Source organism: Sinocyclocheilus anshuiensis, unplaced genomic scaffold (assembly GCF_001515605.1).
Source record: "Sinocyclocheilus anshuiensis isolate Anshui unplaced genomic scaffold, SAMN03320099.WGS_v1.1 scaffold1346, whole genome shotgun sequence".
In the NCBI taxonomy this organism is placed as follows: domain Eukaryota; kingdom Metazoa; phylum Chordata; class Actinopteri; order Cypriniformes; family Cyprinidae; genus Sinocyclocheilus; species Sinocyclocheilus anshuiensis.
Window position 1 is genome coordinate 1,884,288 of NW_015555726.1, and position 17,997 is coordinate 1,902,284.

The following is a 17,997-nucleotide window of genomic DNA, read 5'->3' on the forward strand; positions in this document are numbered from 1 at the left end:
GTCTCTCTGTCTCTCTCTCTCTCTCTCTCTCTCTCTCTCTCTCTCTCTCTCTCTCTCTCTCTGCCCATTGGCTGCTAGGGTCTATGGTTCACATGCAGCCCATTGGTTTTGGTTTTTATGAATCTCACCCCCTCCCACTCGCAGCCGTCCTCCTCTTGCCTGTGTTTAGCAGATCCATGTCCATCATCTACCTCTGGACGGTCAAGTTCGCTGGCACGTCACGTCCGCACTTGAACTTGCAGCAGCTCAGGGGGCTTCGTTTACTTTCCATTCCTGTCTTGAGTTCTTCTCCAAGAAGCCATGAAGCCCAACGCAAGCGTCTTGTCACTACACGCGCGCCTTCTGTACTATTCTCTATAATTCATGTGGGATACCCGATGCATCGCTGAAGAAGATTCTTACTCTGGACTCTCTGAAGACTCTGGCTCTTCCCAATGTGAACCCAGCTGAGACCGTGTCCAACATGTCTCGCCGCAAGCAGGGCAAACCCCAGCACTTAAGCAAACGGGAGTTTTCGCGTAAGTGTACGGGGAGTCTTGATAGCTCATAATGCATTTCATATAAATAAGTTTTTAAATAGAGTTAATGAAGGTGCGTCTCTTAAAAACGAAGCGCGTTTTGCTGTTGAGTTGCGCTTCGCAATGATTCGCAACGCGTGAAGGTTGATTATGCATTTGTGTGCGTATATAACCTGCACTCTTAGAAATAAAGGTGCTTCACGATGCCATAGAAGAACCTTTTTGTCTAAATGGTTCCATAAAGAACCTTTAACATCTGAAGAACCTTTCTGATTCACAAAAGGTTCTTTGGGGCGAAAGAAGGTTCTTCAGATTACAAAAAGGTAAGAAAGAGATGGTTCTTCAAAGAACCTTTGACTGAATGGTTCTTTGTGGAACCAAAAATGGTTCTTCTATGGCATCGCTTGAAGATCCTTTTGAAGCACCTTTATTTTTAAGAGTGTATGTGTGTGTGAAGTAAATTAAGCATAATTTGTTAGCATTTAAAAGATTGTAAAAGGAAAATTCAGCTCTAAGTTCACTTTCCCATGTCCATCATCTACCTCTGGACGGTCAAGTTCGCTGGCACGTCACGTCCGCACTTGAACTTGCAGCAGCTCAGGGGGCTTCGTTTACTTTCCATTCCTGTCTTGAGTTCTTCTCCAAGAAGCCATGAAGCCCAACGCAAGCGTCTTGTCACTACACGCGCGCCTTCTGTACTATTCTCTATAATTCATGTGGGATACCCGATGCATCGCTGAAGAAGATTCTTACTCTGGACTCTCTGAAGACTCTGGCTCTTCCCAATGTGAACCCAGCTGAGACCGTGTCCAACATGTCTCGCCGCAAGCAGGGCAAACCCCAGCACTTAAGCAAACGGGAGTTTTCGCGTAAGTGTACGGGGAGTCTTGATAGCTCATAATGCATTTCATATAAATAAGTTTTTAAATAGAGTTAATGAAGGTGCGTCTCTTAAAAACGAAGCGCGTTTTGCTGTTGAGTTGCGCTTCGCAATGATTCGCAACGCGTGAAGGTTGATTATGCATTTGTGTGCGTATATAACCTGCACTCTTAGAAATAAAGGTGCTTCACGATGCCATAGAAGAACCTTTTTGTCTAAATGGTTCCATAAAGAACCTTTAACATCTGAAGAACCTTTCTGATTCACAAAAGGTTCTTTGTGGTGAAAGAAGGTTCTTCAGATTACAAAAAGGTAAGAAAGAGATGGTTCTTCAAAGAACCTTTGACTGAATGGTTCTTTGTGGAACCAAAAATGGTTCTTCTATGGCATCGCTTGAAGATCCTTTTGAAGCACCTTTATTTTTAAGAGTGTATGTGTGTGTGAAGTAAATTAAGCATAATTTGTTAGCATTTAAAAGATTGTAAAAGGAAAATTCAGCTCTAAGTTCACTTTCCATTGAGATATTTTAAAAGCCCAAACTAGAGCTTCCCTTGGGCTTTAATGTTAGGCTTTAAATTAATTATTACATTTGTTTTGTATGTGTATTAGACTACGATTATTACTATTATGGGTAAGCTAATATGCAGGCTAATGTTTGTTTTCAAACACTAAACAAGTGCATTCTAAATGCTGATTTCAGAAAGTGTTTGTTTTTTCTCCTCAACTTCCTCCTTCTGTTCTACGATTTTCAAGAATTGAAACGGGAATTTGTTTGTCATTCAGTGAAAGAACGATTGTTATTAAGTGAAACACAATTTATCTTAGTTTTATCCTAGGCATTGGATATACAAACCTGGTTTTAAGCATCTATCATGTCAAACCTGTTATAACCCCCCCCCTCCAAGTTATAACACAAGTTGCAATGTGTAGCCGCTAGGGGGCAGAAAATGAACAAATGACGGTCCATTCAAGATGAGACACTACTCGGTGAACTTGAACTTGAGCCCAGCCTACTCTCATTTGTTAAGTATATCCACACATTTTCCGTTCAAAATACATTTACAGTGTTTTTTATGTAAACATTGGTTTGAAGAACATATGGGTCAATGACAAAGAATGTCTGAGATGATAACAAGGAGAAATCTGTTAAAGATCTAGTATAAAACACATCTGCCATGTACTTAGATGTGTAAAATGTTCTGTTCTGTTCATATTCAGATGAAAAAGAAGCACCATGTCGTTGACCCATATGTTTTTTAGTAAACAATTTGTGTTTATAATGTTGAAAAAAAATGTATAACATTTTAAATCATTTGAAATAATCTCAAATGGTTTAACAGTGGTATTGCTTTTGATATTTGCTTTTCCAAATGTTGTTTGCAAACTCTCCTGATGCTTCACAAGAGGTTTGAATTACACCTGTTTGTCCAACACATGGTCTGATTTGAGGCTTTGTTCCAGTTCATAATGTTAACACAGAACTATGCATCTTCCGAGCATGTCTTGAAAGAAAAAAAAAGCAGTAAAAGAGGATTGATTAAAATACTGGAGCATGTTTTTAGTCTTCATCGGAGACTCATGTATTGTCGCCCCCACCTTTTGTCCCACATGAACTTACACAGAATTAGGGTTAACCTACCACCGAAGGCAACAATCTCCTTCAGCCTAGTTCAGATGCATGATGTGGTTTTGATTGCTTTTTCATATGTTCTGGCTCTCCTTCTGGGAACTACCCCACATACTCCCCTCAATAGCTAACCTCAGTTCAGAGGGATCCAGCACTTTTAACTAAATGGGTTCCAATCATCTTGAAGTCAAATTAGAATCTATTTTTTGATTCTCTGAGGTGTTGGGTTCATTAAGACGTGAGATTGGCAGGATAATGAACAGGGTCATGCAACTAAAGCGAACAACACCCTCCTCTTTACCATTACTGGGCAACCACTGTTTTTCTCTCCGTCTTTGGTTTCTCATCTTCTCTGCATCTGCCTTTCATTGACTGTCAATATTCCTCTGATAGAAGTGTCAGCATTTCAATAATGGATAGATATTGATGTCTCCTGGCACAAATGCTGTGCCGATGTATTGTAGCACTGGAAAATGTTATGAATATGAATATTATTGTGTCTAAATCACCATCCCGAATAACAGGGATCTTTTTCAGAACTTTAGCTAATGTTCTGGAAAGGTTTTCCTAACATTCTTCTAGTAAGGTAATATCTGGTCTTTAATAATGTTCTCAAAATGTTAGCACAAAAACATTGTTTATACATCACTGATGGAACGGTTTTTCCTAAAATGTTTTAGTTGGATGCTCGTCTAACGTTTTTATTACTGTTACTACTCGTTTCAGAGAATATTCAAAAGCAACGTTCCCATAATGTGTGCAAAAATAAAATTTAACATTTGTCTAACCAAGAAAAAATGTAAAACATTAAAAAGACTGATTCAGAAAAATTGTTTTTATAACTTAAAGGGAATTTTTTTTTTTTGTGTGAGCCAGGATGTGTTTATTCTACCCAACTAAAACTGTGTAAAATCATTCGATTTGCATCCGTATGACACCTAACTATATATGACATATAAAACCTCTTACATTACTGCAAATTTCAACACCTCTTCCATTTATATGGAAATTTATATAATTATCACTTACAATAATTAACACTTGTAAAGTCATTATCAGGTTTCAGCATGGATATTACAGGAAGTTATTTCTCTCTCTCACACCTCCCTTTCATTTCTTCTACCATAGCCGAGCCCGTGACGGCAGATATCCCAGAGGACGGGGAAAGCCATCCCGGATCGGAACCGTCCACCCCTAAAGGGGACCAGGACCTCCTCACCTGTGGTCAGTGCCGCTCCAGGTTTCCTTTGGCTGACATCCTGGTGTTCATCGAGCACAAACGCAGGCAGTGTCAAGGACGCCTATGCATGGAGAAAGGTTCAGACCTGCCACCGTCGCCTCCACCCGCAGGCCTGCAGCGAGCCTGCGTCCCAGTGGAGGTGGCAGTTCAAGTTTCACCCCATGGAGAGGAGCATTTAGCCTCCACACCGCATGGATTACAACCCAAGCAGGAAAATTTAACAGGTAGAGTACCAGATGTTTGGGCCGGAGCAAACCTATGAGAGAGTTTGCAAGAAGTCGAAACTTCTAATTGGAATGCCTTGACGGATGACACGTTTCTACTGATAGCTCATGGTTTTACAGGTTTCTACTGTTTGAGTTCGGTCCTTTTTTTCAGGAAAAAAAGAACTTCACTAAAATAGTGTTCTTGCTGTCAGTATGAATGGATATTCTCTCAGTTCTCTCATGTGGCTTTCGCAGATGTTGCTGTGTTTAGTGTGGTTTTCACAAGGTCAAATCTCACTCCAGTAAATGTATAGCTGCAGAATGGCAGATTCATGCTGATAAAAAAAATATATATATTTTTTTCAGCTGTCCAAGACAAGGCCTGTCACAGATTGTTACTGATTCTAGTAATTTTTCTAATTATGAGAGAGTGTTTCCCTTTGCTTTGACCACAGCGTATCTGGAAAGAAGAAAAACATGGAGCACATATTATGATATTATGTAGCAGTTATGCATTTACAGTACCTCTGCTAGTTGTTTAGGCTTTCACATTAAAACCGTTGGGATGCTCTTATCAGCTTGGATTGTGGCGGACAAATTTTTTTTGAATTACATTTATATTCTAATTTTTTGCAAGTTGCCGTTTGTCTTGAGGTCACATTAGGATGAGGTTTGTTAAAACATCTACATGTATTTCTACATTGGATAGAATAAGAAGTATAGAGGCAATTTATTTTACAATAGGTATATTTACATGTTTACAAATTTTCGTCAATCGGAATGAATCCAGTCTGATTTCAGATCGTGAAAGTTCTGTTTATATGAACAAACTATATGCCACCAGATCTACTGTGATTTTTGCCTTGATGACATATCCAAAAACAAAGCTGACATTTATGTCAGAAGTTTTTTTTAGTGAGTATTAGTAAATATTTGTTCTCATTCACTGACCACACATTCGTATGACATAAAGCATATGTAAACATAAGCATCATGGCAGTGCGCAGGTGCGTAAGGAATTTTTTAATCTGATTAAGAAATTAGTCTGACTCAAGCATTTACATACTTAATTTTTCCACCTCTTCCAATATGACTAAAATTTCATTCAGATCGAGGTTTATACATGAAGGCTGTTCAATCTGATTGAGCAATCAATCTGATTATAAATGGATTATGGGTGCATGTAAACGTAGCTAGTGTCCTTGTTACATGTACTATAGTAGTAACAGTACAGTAAATTATGCAAAATTTGGTTACATTTTATTTTAAGGAGTCCTTGTTACAGTGTAATTATACATATAAGTACTGAGTAATATTAATTAACTACATGTACTTACTATATGGTTAGGGTTAGGATTAGGGTTTGGCTTAGGGTTACTTGCATGTAATTATGCATAATTAATTGTTATTATAATAGTAAGTACATGTAACATGTGTAACAAGGACACCTTAAAATAAAGTGTTACCCACAATTGCATGCAACAAACCCTAAAAACTCTAATCTAACCCTATAGCAAGAACATGTTGGTGATTTAATTGTATAATTAATTACACTGTACCAAGTACAACATTAAATAAAGTGCAACTGAAAGTATTTTTTCATGTGTGCCTCGTAGTATCTCTCAGGACGTTCAGTGTTTGCCCGTCCCGCTCCAGACAGGTCACACAATTTCACCGTTACACGTGAAGCACATGCGTGATCTTCAGTCTGCGGTCGCGTCGTGCAAGCAGATGTCCGTCACAACAGATGGAATTCTGTATCAGCTGTAAATTGTGAATCCGTTAAAGGTTCACGCTTGGAGAAATTTGCATGATAAACAATTTAAGATATGCATGTGGACACAGCAGCTTTTAATACCCCCCTTAACAACACCCCATCACACCCCCATTTTATTCAAGTCTGAATGCCCCCGAGCGGTCAGACGATGAGCTCAGGCAATAACCACCTTCTGTAGACCTCCCTCCCCTGCCCCCTTATCTGCTATCTCTCTGGGGTTATTTTCTTAAGTACATCCATGTGAAGCCATTTTCTCTGAGGCTGATATAGATGATCCTGTCTCGTATTGTTGTTTAATAAGCGTTGTACCGTCTCCTGGTCCCTACAGACTTTAGAAGCAGCTCTTCATCTTATAAACACAAGGAGAAGAGCTTTGATGATGAGTTAACTATTATATTTTATTGTGCAGCTCATATTTACATTGCACGTTAACTGCGTGTAACTGCTAAATTGCGATGAAATGGACTCTTTCTGTTATGTTATCCGGTGTCTTCTGGTGTTCTTGGCCTTTGTGTCTTGATGTCTTTGGCACTGATCCACTATTCTCTAACCGGAGAGAGTTATGGATCATTAGCTGGAGGAGAGCAAGTGGAACGGGAGACAGGAAGTTTGGGGATCCCCAATAGTGCACTATTACTGAGGACCTTTACAGGCTTATGAAAAATCATAAATGACAAATCTTTTTAATATCTAAATTTTTTTTGTCCTACACAGCAAAGAAAATAAATGGAGCAAATAAAGACTTGTACTGAAATCTTCTACTTTTCTCCCAAGAAAAAGACCCTTGTTTGGCTCTATTGGAGTTTCAGAAGAGATCTCAACAATGTCTTAAACTGTACTCAAATTTGTCAGTGATTTCAATATGAACTCAAACATTTCTAATTGAATTTTTCAAGATCAAATTATATGACCTGCTATCCACATTCATTTCTTAGCACTATATTCTTGGTTTGTCTAAAATGGTCTCATTTATCTCAAATGTTATTTCTTGAAATTAATTTAAAGAGAAACATCTGAGACAAAGTTGATATTTAATTTAGCACTAAACTCGCCTATACCTTTAGCTTTGTGCAGTAACGTTTTCCTGAGTAGTTTGATACTGATAGAGATTTAATATTGTTTCTTTAATACTTATGTCAGAAAAAGTGGTTGATTCGTTTATTTATGCGAGTCTGAGCAGTAGTGTATGTGTCTGTGTTTGTGTGTGGTTTGCTGAGTCTGTTTTGACGCAACATGACAGCGCATTTGACTTGGCAGACACTGCCAATGGGTTCCTTTTCATTGGGCATATGGCAGGACATTGGCACAGAGCAGGCGGAACATGTATTGTGGTGAGGTTTATATATTTGTAGCTGACATGGCATTTCAAGAACTAACAGTAGTGTCCTGCAGTGTGACATGCATTCTATTTTGCATTTTTACATTCTTGTGTAATTATTAAACATCCAGGTTTATGGCCTCATTAATTAATGGACTACATGGAACATTTGTAAAAAAGCTAAAAGATGCTTAAAACAATAAAAGTTGCTAAAATGGAGACTTTTGTAGCACATAAAATATACACTTTGCCTATAAACAGTATATTGAAGCAAATTTTGTTTGCATAACAGAGCATGCATAAAGACACATTTATTGTAGACACACATACACAAATCGTTTACTGACTGGTTTGGCACACAACTCTTTAGCATTAAGCATTAGCATTTAGCATTAAGCTATGCAATCATCAGATCTGTCAGGAGCATATGATATTCCGACTCACCTGTGTGTGTGTGTGTGTGTGTGTGTGTGTGTGTGTGTGAGTGTGTGTGTGTGTGTGTGTGTGTGTGTGTGTGTGTGTGTGCGTGTGCAGATGTGTTTGTGTGTGAGTGTGGCCAGCCAGCTAAAATGTAGACACTTCTATTTAGTGTTTACCTTGAGAATACAAAACTGCCTGCAGCTCTGTGTTGATATATTGTAGGCAATATAAAATATACAGTACATGCTTTATACAGTACTAGTTTGATTTGGCTTTTTTTTTTTTTGCAAAAAACATAAAACATGGGTATAAATCCATAAGAATGTGCGGTGTATCCTCTAAATGAAAATATTTTACCCATGCATTAGTGTGAGTGTTTTCGATGATATGCAGCTAATTTAGGGAAAAAATACTTTTTTGCTTTTCTGATTCTGGGTATTTCCTGGACAAGGTATTGTTATAACATGTTGGACTCAATATGTGTGTGTGTGGTCTGCAGCTGGTGTGTCTTATCTGTGTTCTATAGAATGAGATAAAGACCCAAGAGGCCCCTCACTGTCTGAGTCTAGGGTCATGGTTCCCTGAAATTCTCTCTCTCTTGTTGTCTGTCTCCATCTAGATTTTTTTTTTTACCTCTTTATTCATGCTTTTGCATGCAAACTAAATTTATTTTGGGTCAGTTGGTTGCACTGCAGTTGAACGACATCTATAGTTTTGCTACACTGTGAAATAAAACACGTTTTGATGCAGGGAGAATAGTCAACATCAATGCACATCTGTAAAGATATACTTAAAGGGGTCATATGATGCTTTTTTAAAGATCATTATTTTGTGTATTTGGTGTAACAGAATATCCTAAAGGTTTTACTCTGAGCGTTGGACTTGGAAATGACTATAGACAATGAATAGGAGGGCAAATAGTCATTTAATAATATGTAAAGACATCAGCTGTGTAAAGCACAATACAAGTGCCGTAAAGAGCCTGATTCATTTGTTCAATTCTTTGAACTTGGGTATTTCATTTTGCTCTTTTACTGCAATAGAATCACTGAAGTAGAATGTAACAAAATGTTTAGTCTTTTATCTTGGGAGACATTCTCTCTCTCTCTCGCTCTCTGAATCTGACTGATAATATTATGTGGCTCATTTGAATTTGAAGCACTTCTTTAATCTTCAAAGCCTTGATTGCTTTATGAATATGCATGGTACCTTGTTGTAAATTCTAATGACCATTAGTTACTCTAGGTAATTGCCAATTATTTTGCATATTTGATTAGCCCATTATGAGTTAATTCAGTCGATATGCGTCAGGTGAAGAAGTACTGAGTCGCTAGAGAAATAAACAGAGCAGAACAGAGCTGTGCACCATTAAAATATTTTTAGAGTCTTTTATTTCAAGACTCACTGTTTGAAACAGTAACTTTATATAAGAATGAACACTGCATAACATGTAAACAAACTTCTACTGGATTCCCATGTATCAGCCATGAGCCAAGGTCATAAATGATTGATCACTCCAAACAGAATGTAGTTGGATTAGTGCTACATGATGCCGCATAATGGATTATTTAGTGTTTCTAAAACATTAGCAACCGAAAGGAGATTGAGGTAGCTTGTTGATGTGTAATTCAATGTGTGCCATGATGAAACCTGCATGTGTACATTTGGTCATGATAAATTTGTTTGGGTTGATTTGCACAACTACAGGTGCATCTCAATAAATTAGAATGTCGTGGAAAAGTTCATTTATTTCAGTAATTCAACTCAAATTGTGAAACTTGTGTATTAAATAAATTCAGTGCACCATTGAGATGCACCTGTATGTTATTTGAATCGGAATATAAGACCCCATACATACTCTATGCAAGTATGTGAATGTAAATGCTCTAAATTATGCTAGTTTAATTTCATGCCATAATTTGTTGTGAAATATGTTGGACTGCACTTTGTACTTCTTTTGTGTCAACTTCTGTTCTGCTTACTAAGAAAACTAGTTAAAGTTAATATGTTTGAAGCTAGCTACCTGAAGCATACATCTGATTTAATGTCACATTTGAAGTTAACTATATCGCCCCCTTGAGTACCGGAGGTCACAATAAGGCAAAAACACATTAAGTAAAGTTTGCTGTCAATGCATTTGCGTACTTGAGTGAAGTATTTAAAGAGTTTTGTAAACAAAATATTTCATTTGCTTACTTTATTCATTCCTTCACTGTTACTGTTAGACTCACAGTACATTTAAGAAATCAGCACCTGGGTTTCATTTTCAAGTAAGATGCAGTGCAGCTGGTGGTACCTTTATCTGCCCCATCACAGGTGCTGGCTCTCCTCCGGAGCCTGACTTAACCCTGTGTCTATGTCATGGGGTGTGAGAAGAGGCCGGCAGGGACACAATGGGGGGATTGTGCTCAGGGCAGGGGCTCGGAGGCTGAGGCAACCCTGGCTGTGGCCAAACAGGTTGGGCCAGACAGCATGATAGATGGCTTTGTTTAAGGGACCCGGGGTGGGGCCTGAACTTGAGGCACTTTGTTTATCCTGAATAGAGCAGGGGGGGAGACGCCGGAATGATCTATGTCTCGCTCACTGAAGAGCTTTAGAGGGAAGGAGACAGGAATGGAGAGAAACATCCACAAAAAAGTGGCCAAAACAAGTCAGGAAACCAGACAGATGAATGAGAAATTCAGTTGAAAAAAGTTGAAGAATACACCAAAAAAATCATCACTTACTCACCCACGTCATTCCAAACCTGTCCGACAGACTTCACGCAGCTCTCTTCCATGCATTGAAAGTGGATGGTGACCAAAAGTCTAAAAAACATCATAAATGTAACATAAAAATGGTCCATATGAACTATCAAAATGATAACTTTGTGCATGTTTGTCACCTGCATGTCCTTGCAAACCCATCTTGACTGACTTTCTTCTGTAAAACAAAAAATATAGAAGTTTAAATCCATGTTCATGCTGCTCTCTTTCATGCATTGAATGTAAATGGTCATCAAAACTCCAAAGAGGGCAAAAAATCACCATGAAAGTACCATAAAAATAGTCCATATGAACTGTCAGTATAACTTTTGTTACTCACCCACATGTCCTTCCAAACTCTTCTGACTGACCTTCTTCTGTAAAACACAAATATAGAAGAATATAGAATATAGATCAATGTTCATGCTGCTCTCTTCCATACATTTAACATAAAATATCCCCAAAACTCCAAAAAGAGCAAAAAAGGACCATAAACGTATCATTAAAATAGTCCATATAAATAATCAATATAACTTTGTGCGTATTACTCACATGCATGTCCTTTCAAACCTGTCTGACTGATGTTCTTCTGTAAAATCCAAATATAGAAGTTTTGATGAATGTTCACGCTGCACTGTACCATACTCTGTACGTGAATGGTAACCAAAACTGCAAAACTCCAAAAAAAAAAAAAAGAAAGAAAAAGACCATAAAAGTATAATAAAAAATACTCCATATAAATGATCATTATGATAACTTACTTAGAACAGACCAACATTTTCATTTTAAAGTTATTTACTGAAAAGTTTGTCTCTACAACCATGGTCACTGTATTCAATAGTGGTTGTTCATTGAATTGTCTGCAGTAAATATCTCCTTTTGTGTTCCGTGAAAGAAATAAAGTTAGACAGGTTTTGTTTGTATTTTTAGAAGAACTGTTCCTTAAAAAAGAGTAACAATTAAGAAGGAATGAGGTAAAGGCAGAGAAAGTGGCTGAGGGAGAGCAGTGCTAGCTGAGCATGTGTTCTTTAGGTTAACGGAGGGTCAAGTCGAGAACTGCTGGAGGGGGAAGGGCCGTCCTCTCACCCTGATGGTGGCTGTCCATTTCTAGATTAACTTGGCTGAGCTCCAGGTCTTTTAAATCTGACTAGTTGTCATGTGCACACACATACGCAGCCCTCATACCTGCTGCCTGTATATCAAATACCACTAGGTTTTCTGTTTTGTTTTTTTGGGCCAAAGGCAAAAAGAGGCGCTGACTTTTGGACTGGTTTGAACCGGTTGGCTGGCCTTGTCTTCACTTGCGTGCCTGTGTTGAAGACAATTCACAAAACACATGCATGCACACAAGAAAGAATACCTGAATGAACCTCTTTTGAAAGCACAGGACAATGAAGAGCGGGATAGATGAGAGATATACATTGTGAATTGAATACGACGGGTGTCATGAACCGTTCAGAGCTACTAGGGCAAAACAAGACAAATGCAACACGATCAAGCTCGTTTGAAGTGTGAAAATCACACATTTGTGAAAATATCTGTTTCGCATAGAGATGGATAAATATGTTCCTTTGCACGCTCTTCACTTGTCTATCAGTTGACCCGTATATTTGCATATGTATTTATGCAGATTTTTGAGGGGGCTCTCACACACAGCAGGGGTCTCTGAGTGTCACGGTTTCTCAGAGTGAATTTGTGCATCTTTGTGTTCAATTCTGTTGGGTATGTGTGTGTGTAAATACGATAGGGTACATTGCTCTGTTTTCTCAATCTATCTGTTTTCTCGATCTTTCTGTTGATGTCTCTTTTTCACATTCTCTATTTCAATATGTGTGTGTGTGTGTGTGTGTGTGTGTGTGTGTGTGTGTGTGTGTGTGTGTGTGTGTATATGTGTGCCATACCGCGTGTCCGATCCCACAAAGTGGGCCACAACTTCCAGATGGTGCTCTGTAGCTTTGTTTGGGAAGTGAATACTTGAGCTGTAGACGGCCTATCAATATCCCCTCTGAATGTGGAGAGACACTGGCTATACATTCACAATGATCTCTTTTTGCAGCCATCCATGAAAAGTTTTAGTTCTTCCACAACTCTGTTAATGTTAGATGAAATTTATTTTGTGAAAGTGTGGGGAAAGTGTTAAACTAGCCAAGGCCATCCACATCAAGATGGAGGTCGCTTAGATGTGCTCTCCTTGTCCATTGACTTCTTCCTCTATTCTGAAGAGTTCAGGAAAGAGCCACTATGGTAGGGAAATTGTTTGACCTTTCACTGTTATTGCTGCTCCCTGACAGAAATGCAACTGTGGTTTACTTTTCTGAAATCATTGAGTCAAAAATCTAACCTTGTCCTTGGGTTCTTGAGTTTTGCTTTTGGAAAACATATACATACACATCTTGGCAATCAGCTATGAAACCTAGATGCAATGACCTCTGAACAGTTTGCCTAAAAATAAAAGTCCTTGTCATCATTTACTCGCTGAATGAGGAACGAGGCAAATTATTTTCTTTCTTCATTAAACACTAAAGGAGATGTTAGGAAGAATGATCACACTCAAAGTTCACAGTCTTTCTGTACAACGAAAGGTGTCCAAATCCAAAAAGAAAGCACTGTAAATTCAGAATAATGACTGTGTTCAATTTAAACATTTTCCTTTAGACACATAATGGCAAGTTTGATGTCACTGAGGGCAAAAGTAATTGGTTTTTGCTTGTCACATGACAAATTGGAATATATGCAGGTCAAATGAGATTTCAGAGTTGTGGCAGAGGGAAAGATTTTCAGTGAACAAAGACTTACATTTTGGTCAGTCACAGAAAGCTATCATTTTACTTCAGAAAACTTGGAATCTAGCACATCATTTGTATGGACTATAACTAGTGGTTGACCTATATATATATATATATATATATATAGCTGAGATTTTTTTTTTCTATCTGGTGTCATAAATAGGACTTTTATTTTGACAGCACTGAAAATCCAGTACCTAAACATAGATGCTAACAATTTCTTTATATTTATATATTTTTTTTAAATCAATTAATTTTCAATTTATTTATTACTAATTATTTTAGCAAATATTATGTCCAATAAATCTAAATTTAATTGCAATAATTTTTATGCTTGTGTTATTTGCTATCTTAAATTAAATATTGTGATATTATATATGTGAGCTTAATATCATTCCTCAGCCACCCTGCTTTTTAAGATAGCAGCATCGGTCATCAAAAAATCTATATATCGGCTCGACCACTATATAGAGAACAGCATCATTAAAACATCACCTTTTGTGTTTTATGAAGTATTTACTTATGTTTATTCCAGGATTTAATGCCTTTGTTTCTTATTTGTCTTTGACATCCCTTCATTTCATTCGTTAGCTCTGACAAATATAATATACAGTGTCCAGAAGTGCTATCAGTCTAGCCAGGGAGCAGATGTCCCATCATGAGCCTGTAGCGTCTCGCCCCGTCAGCTGTCAGTGGCCTGAAACAATCTTTGAGCTCGGAGAGAGCGCTGGTCCAATTAAAGAGGTTAATTTGCTTTAGCACTTATCTGTCCATCGATGTATTTGTGTATCAGCCTCTCCTGCTCTTCTCATACCAGTCTCTCATTCTTTTGTCTGTTTGCACTTCTCTCTCTTTCTTTCATTATAGGCCTACCTCTCAGACGATCCCATCTTAGACCCTTTGTCTCATAGTCTCTTTCTTTCCACTGTCTTCTCATCCCTCTTTCTGTAGTTTGTTTGCCTCTCTTGCATTTGAGCAACACACCGTGGTGACATTGCGGCTGTAACAAATTGAGCACTTGTAGAATGCAGGCATGAAACGGTCACAAAGCTTCCGTTCAGCGTCTTACTGACTGAACATAAAGGCCCATGACAGTTTAAGTGGCGTGTTGAGTTTGCATGTGAAAGCGTGTCTACTGATGTTTACGGCAAGAAAGAGGGTTTGATGAGAAGCTTGAAACAATGCATGTGTGTGAAACCCAGACAGACAGTGTTACATGCTTTCATCGTGGAGAAAATCTGTCAAACTTTTTAACGGTTTGGTATAAATGTGTTGACATGCATAGAGTGGTGCACTTTATTTGGCATGTGATGTCTGTGTGCCTACATGGATTCTCTTGTAGCCAAACTTGTGACTATCATTATTCTGGCCAAGAATCATCCAGTGCAGTGAACGGTAACAGTTTTATGAGACATTTAGAAGGGCTGGTTTAGAAACCAAAATCTGTCCAAATCTAAACTCTGATCCCCCTGCTCCCATTGCTCTTGTCATGTCATTATCGTCTGGATGAGTATGGATCATCTCCTCTGTCCCCTGCCCTGCTCCGTGAACCCCTGCCCTCCAAGACTGTCAGAGTGAACTATCGCAGACAGACACACACAGAGACACTGTCACATACACAAAGACACAAATAAACCCAGAGGCCCATCACACTGAGAGGACAGATGCCCTCGTTGTGGTGTAGAGCCTCTTCAGGATTTTCCTGTCATGTTTTAAGAGGCAGAGTACACATACTGAAAAGAAAATCAAAATCAAGAATTCTAGTTGTTTGAAACATTTGGAGACCTTGTTTTAGCAATTAATTTTGGTTTTGTGGAGTCTGTTCGACTTTGTGGATCAACATACTTGTACTCTTCTACACAAAACTTTGTTTTGTTAGTACCAGAGTCGATCCTCTCTATACGCAAAATATGCAAGCTGCGTAGGGCCCCCGAAAAACCAGGGGCCCCCCTTGCTCTCAAAGATGATTTAATTTTAGTTTTGTTTTTTAATTTGGCCAGAGGTTATGAAAACATGAATGATAATTTATTTTAATGCAGTGCGCTGTCACCCTTTCTACGTAAAAATCAGTCAAATCATGTAATGTGACAGTCTTGCACGAGACTAAAAAAATGAGTTGAAAGCGCACCGAGCCGAGGAAGAGACACTGTTTCTCAAGCGCTTTCCACGAGCGCGATTCGAGATGGAGTGAAACACGGACAAATGCGTTTCATTCATTCGTTCATAACCATTCATACCCCACTTCACCGCCCCCCCACCCCCCGACACAGTTTTGCGTAGGGCCCCCAGAAGTCTAGGATCGGCACTGGTTAGTACCATAGTAAACCGATGGTATTAGATGGTAATGCCATAGTGCTTTGGTATTAAGCTTGGTATTGAATCAGAACAATATTCATCTAGCATGTTACTGATGGTACTCTAAGGCAGAGGTTGTCAACCAGGGGGTCGGGATCCACTAAGGGGCCTCAAGAAAAATTATAAGCAATATAAATTGATCAAACTCTAAATAGAAATTCTGGAGAAAAAAAATGAAATGTATTACTTATATAATGTAATAAACTAATAAAATAAAAATAATAAAAATATCCGCCCATAACTGTTGTTTTTAAATTGTGTTAATATCAGTACTGTTTTCTGTTAATTAAAAAAAAAACTTTGAAAACAAGCAGCTTTATCATAATTACAGTAGAAGGACTGGAAATAGTTTATATTGAATATTATGTTGGACAACGTGGAGACTTCGAGTCAAAACGTTTGAGAACCACTGTATATAAATGATTTGAAACTAGAATCAACTATATACATCTATAAGTGCAAGGACACCATGTTTAAAGACCCCATGAAATGACTTTACAAGCGTATGTGTTGACATATTTCCTATTGAATATTTCCAGAACAGTCCAATGGCTTTAGTTTACATCACAACTGTGAATCGTTGTTGTTTGCTATTGCTAGTCATGTAGTCAGAAATAGATTGTTGTTAGCAGGAGAGACATTCTCATTCTATAGCACTTTTGATTGGACAAAAATGTATCATTTTGATGTTTGTAATGGAAGATAAGTCATCAATATTTGTGGTCCATTTTCCATTTTTTTAAGACCAGAGAGATTTTAAATGCATATATCTGCTCAGTTTGTCAACTCTTAGGAATGCATTAGCATAATAATAACCTCCATGCTACTGTAACACAAATGAACTAAACACAACAATAATAAAAACTCAAATTTTGATATCCTAGGGTCTTTAAATGCTGTGCCTGTTTGTTATTTTCTTTTAAAATACTTTGAAGTCCCTCTGACTGTGAGGAGAAGCCAGAAAGCTGCTGAAAGTCTGTCGTGCCGCTCTGTCAAATACTCTTCCGCTTGGCTCCACCACTCACTGAGTTGTGACCCTTGACCTCAACGGGGCCGTGTATATGTACGGTTTTGCCAGCGCCTCCCTGGAATGTCTGAATTTAAGGGCTCTTCTAGTGCATAGCTAGAGATAGTGTGCTGTCCTACAGCTGCCTGAGTATAAATCCTACTGTCACCAGAAGGCAAAAGCTCGCCTTCAGTACCCCTTCTTTCGCTTGTTGTTTCTATCACTCTCCTCTACTTTTCACTCAGTCACACTAGTTTAGTTAACCGCACAAGTGTCTCAAATCAGAAATCTGTGCTTCCTGCTCTGTGGTGAATAAAGAAGCTTGTGTACCTTTGATTTAATATCTTCAGAGCTCACTCATTCGCGGCCGTCACACACAGATGAAACACTCCCACTCTCAAACAGACAACTGGTTTACCCTGTACTTTGTGAGGTTAAAAAAAGTTGTCGATATCCATTTACATCAGCTAGATTAGAAGACCTGATGAAAACAGCCCCTCTCTATGACCTTTGACCTCCTACAGTCTCTCAAAAGTATGTACTGTATAAGAGCTGTGAGCTACATGGTCCAGACAGATTTCTGGCAAGAGCGCACAGGTAACATTCCAACTCTAGTCGAAATTCCTGAGATGTATGTTGTTATAAGGATGATTCTACGGTGGCCGAGAAGTGCAGAGCAAATCACAATTCTGAAAACAAAATAACAAATTACAAACGCAAATGCAAGTCTAAAAAACAAAATAACAATTCAGAAAGCACAACAACAATTCAGAAAACATTATAACAAGTCAGAAAACACAATGATAAATTCGAAAACAAAATAAGTCAGAAAACACAACGACAAATCCGAAACCAAATTAACAAGTCAGAAAACAAAACGACAAATCAGACAAACCGGAAAAGGTAGGTATAGTTTGAGACAGCGCCATTGGTTTGGGATTACTCACCGCTGACTGGACGAGACATCTGTCAATCAACGTATACAGGGAAGAACCAGCCAAAGAACAGCAGAGTCGTGGTAGAAAGTTCGGAGATGGTATTAAAGTAGCTCAGTTTAAATGTATTGTATGAATTGCCCTTACTAGGGAATAAAAAATACGGGGTGTCTATTTACATTTAG

General features: G+C 38.3%; 1 protein-coding gene across 1 annotated transcript in view; it reads left to right on the forward strand.

The window, feature by feature from the left end:
- Nucleotides 1-1,302: 1,302 nt before the first annotated feature.
- Nucleotides 1,303-17,997, forward strand: part of LOC107672662 (B-cell lymphoma/leukemia 11A-like) — a 32,906-nt gene continuing 16,211 nt past the window's right edge. Inside the window, exons 1-2 of the mRNA XM_016465948.1 lie at nucleotides 1,303-1,387; nucleotides 4,154-4,489. Of these exons, the coding sequence (XP_016321434.1) occupies nucleotides 1,333-1,387; nucleotides 4,154-4,489 (391 nt within the window). The 5' untranslated portion in view covers nucleotides 1,303-1,332. The remainder of the gene's footprint in view (nucleotides 1,388-4,153; nucleotides 4,490-17,997) is intronic.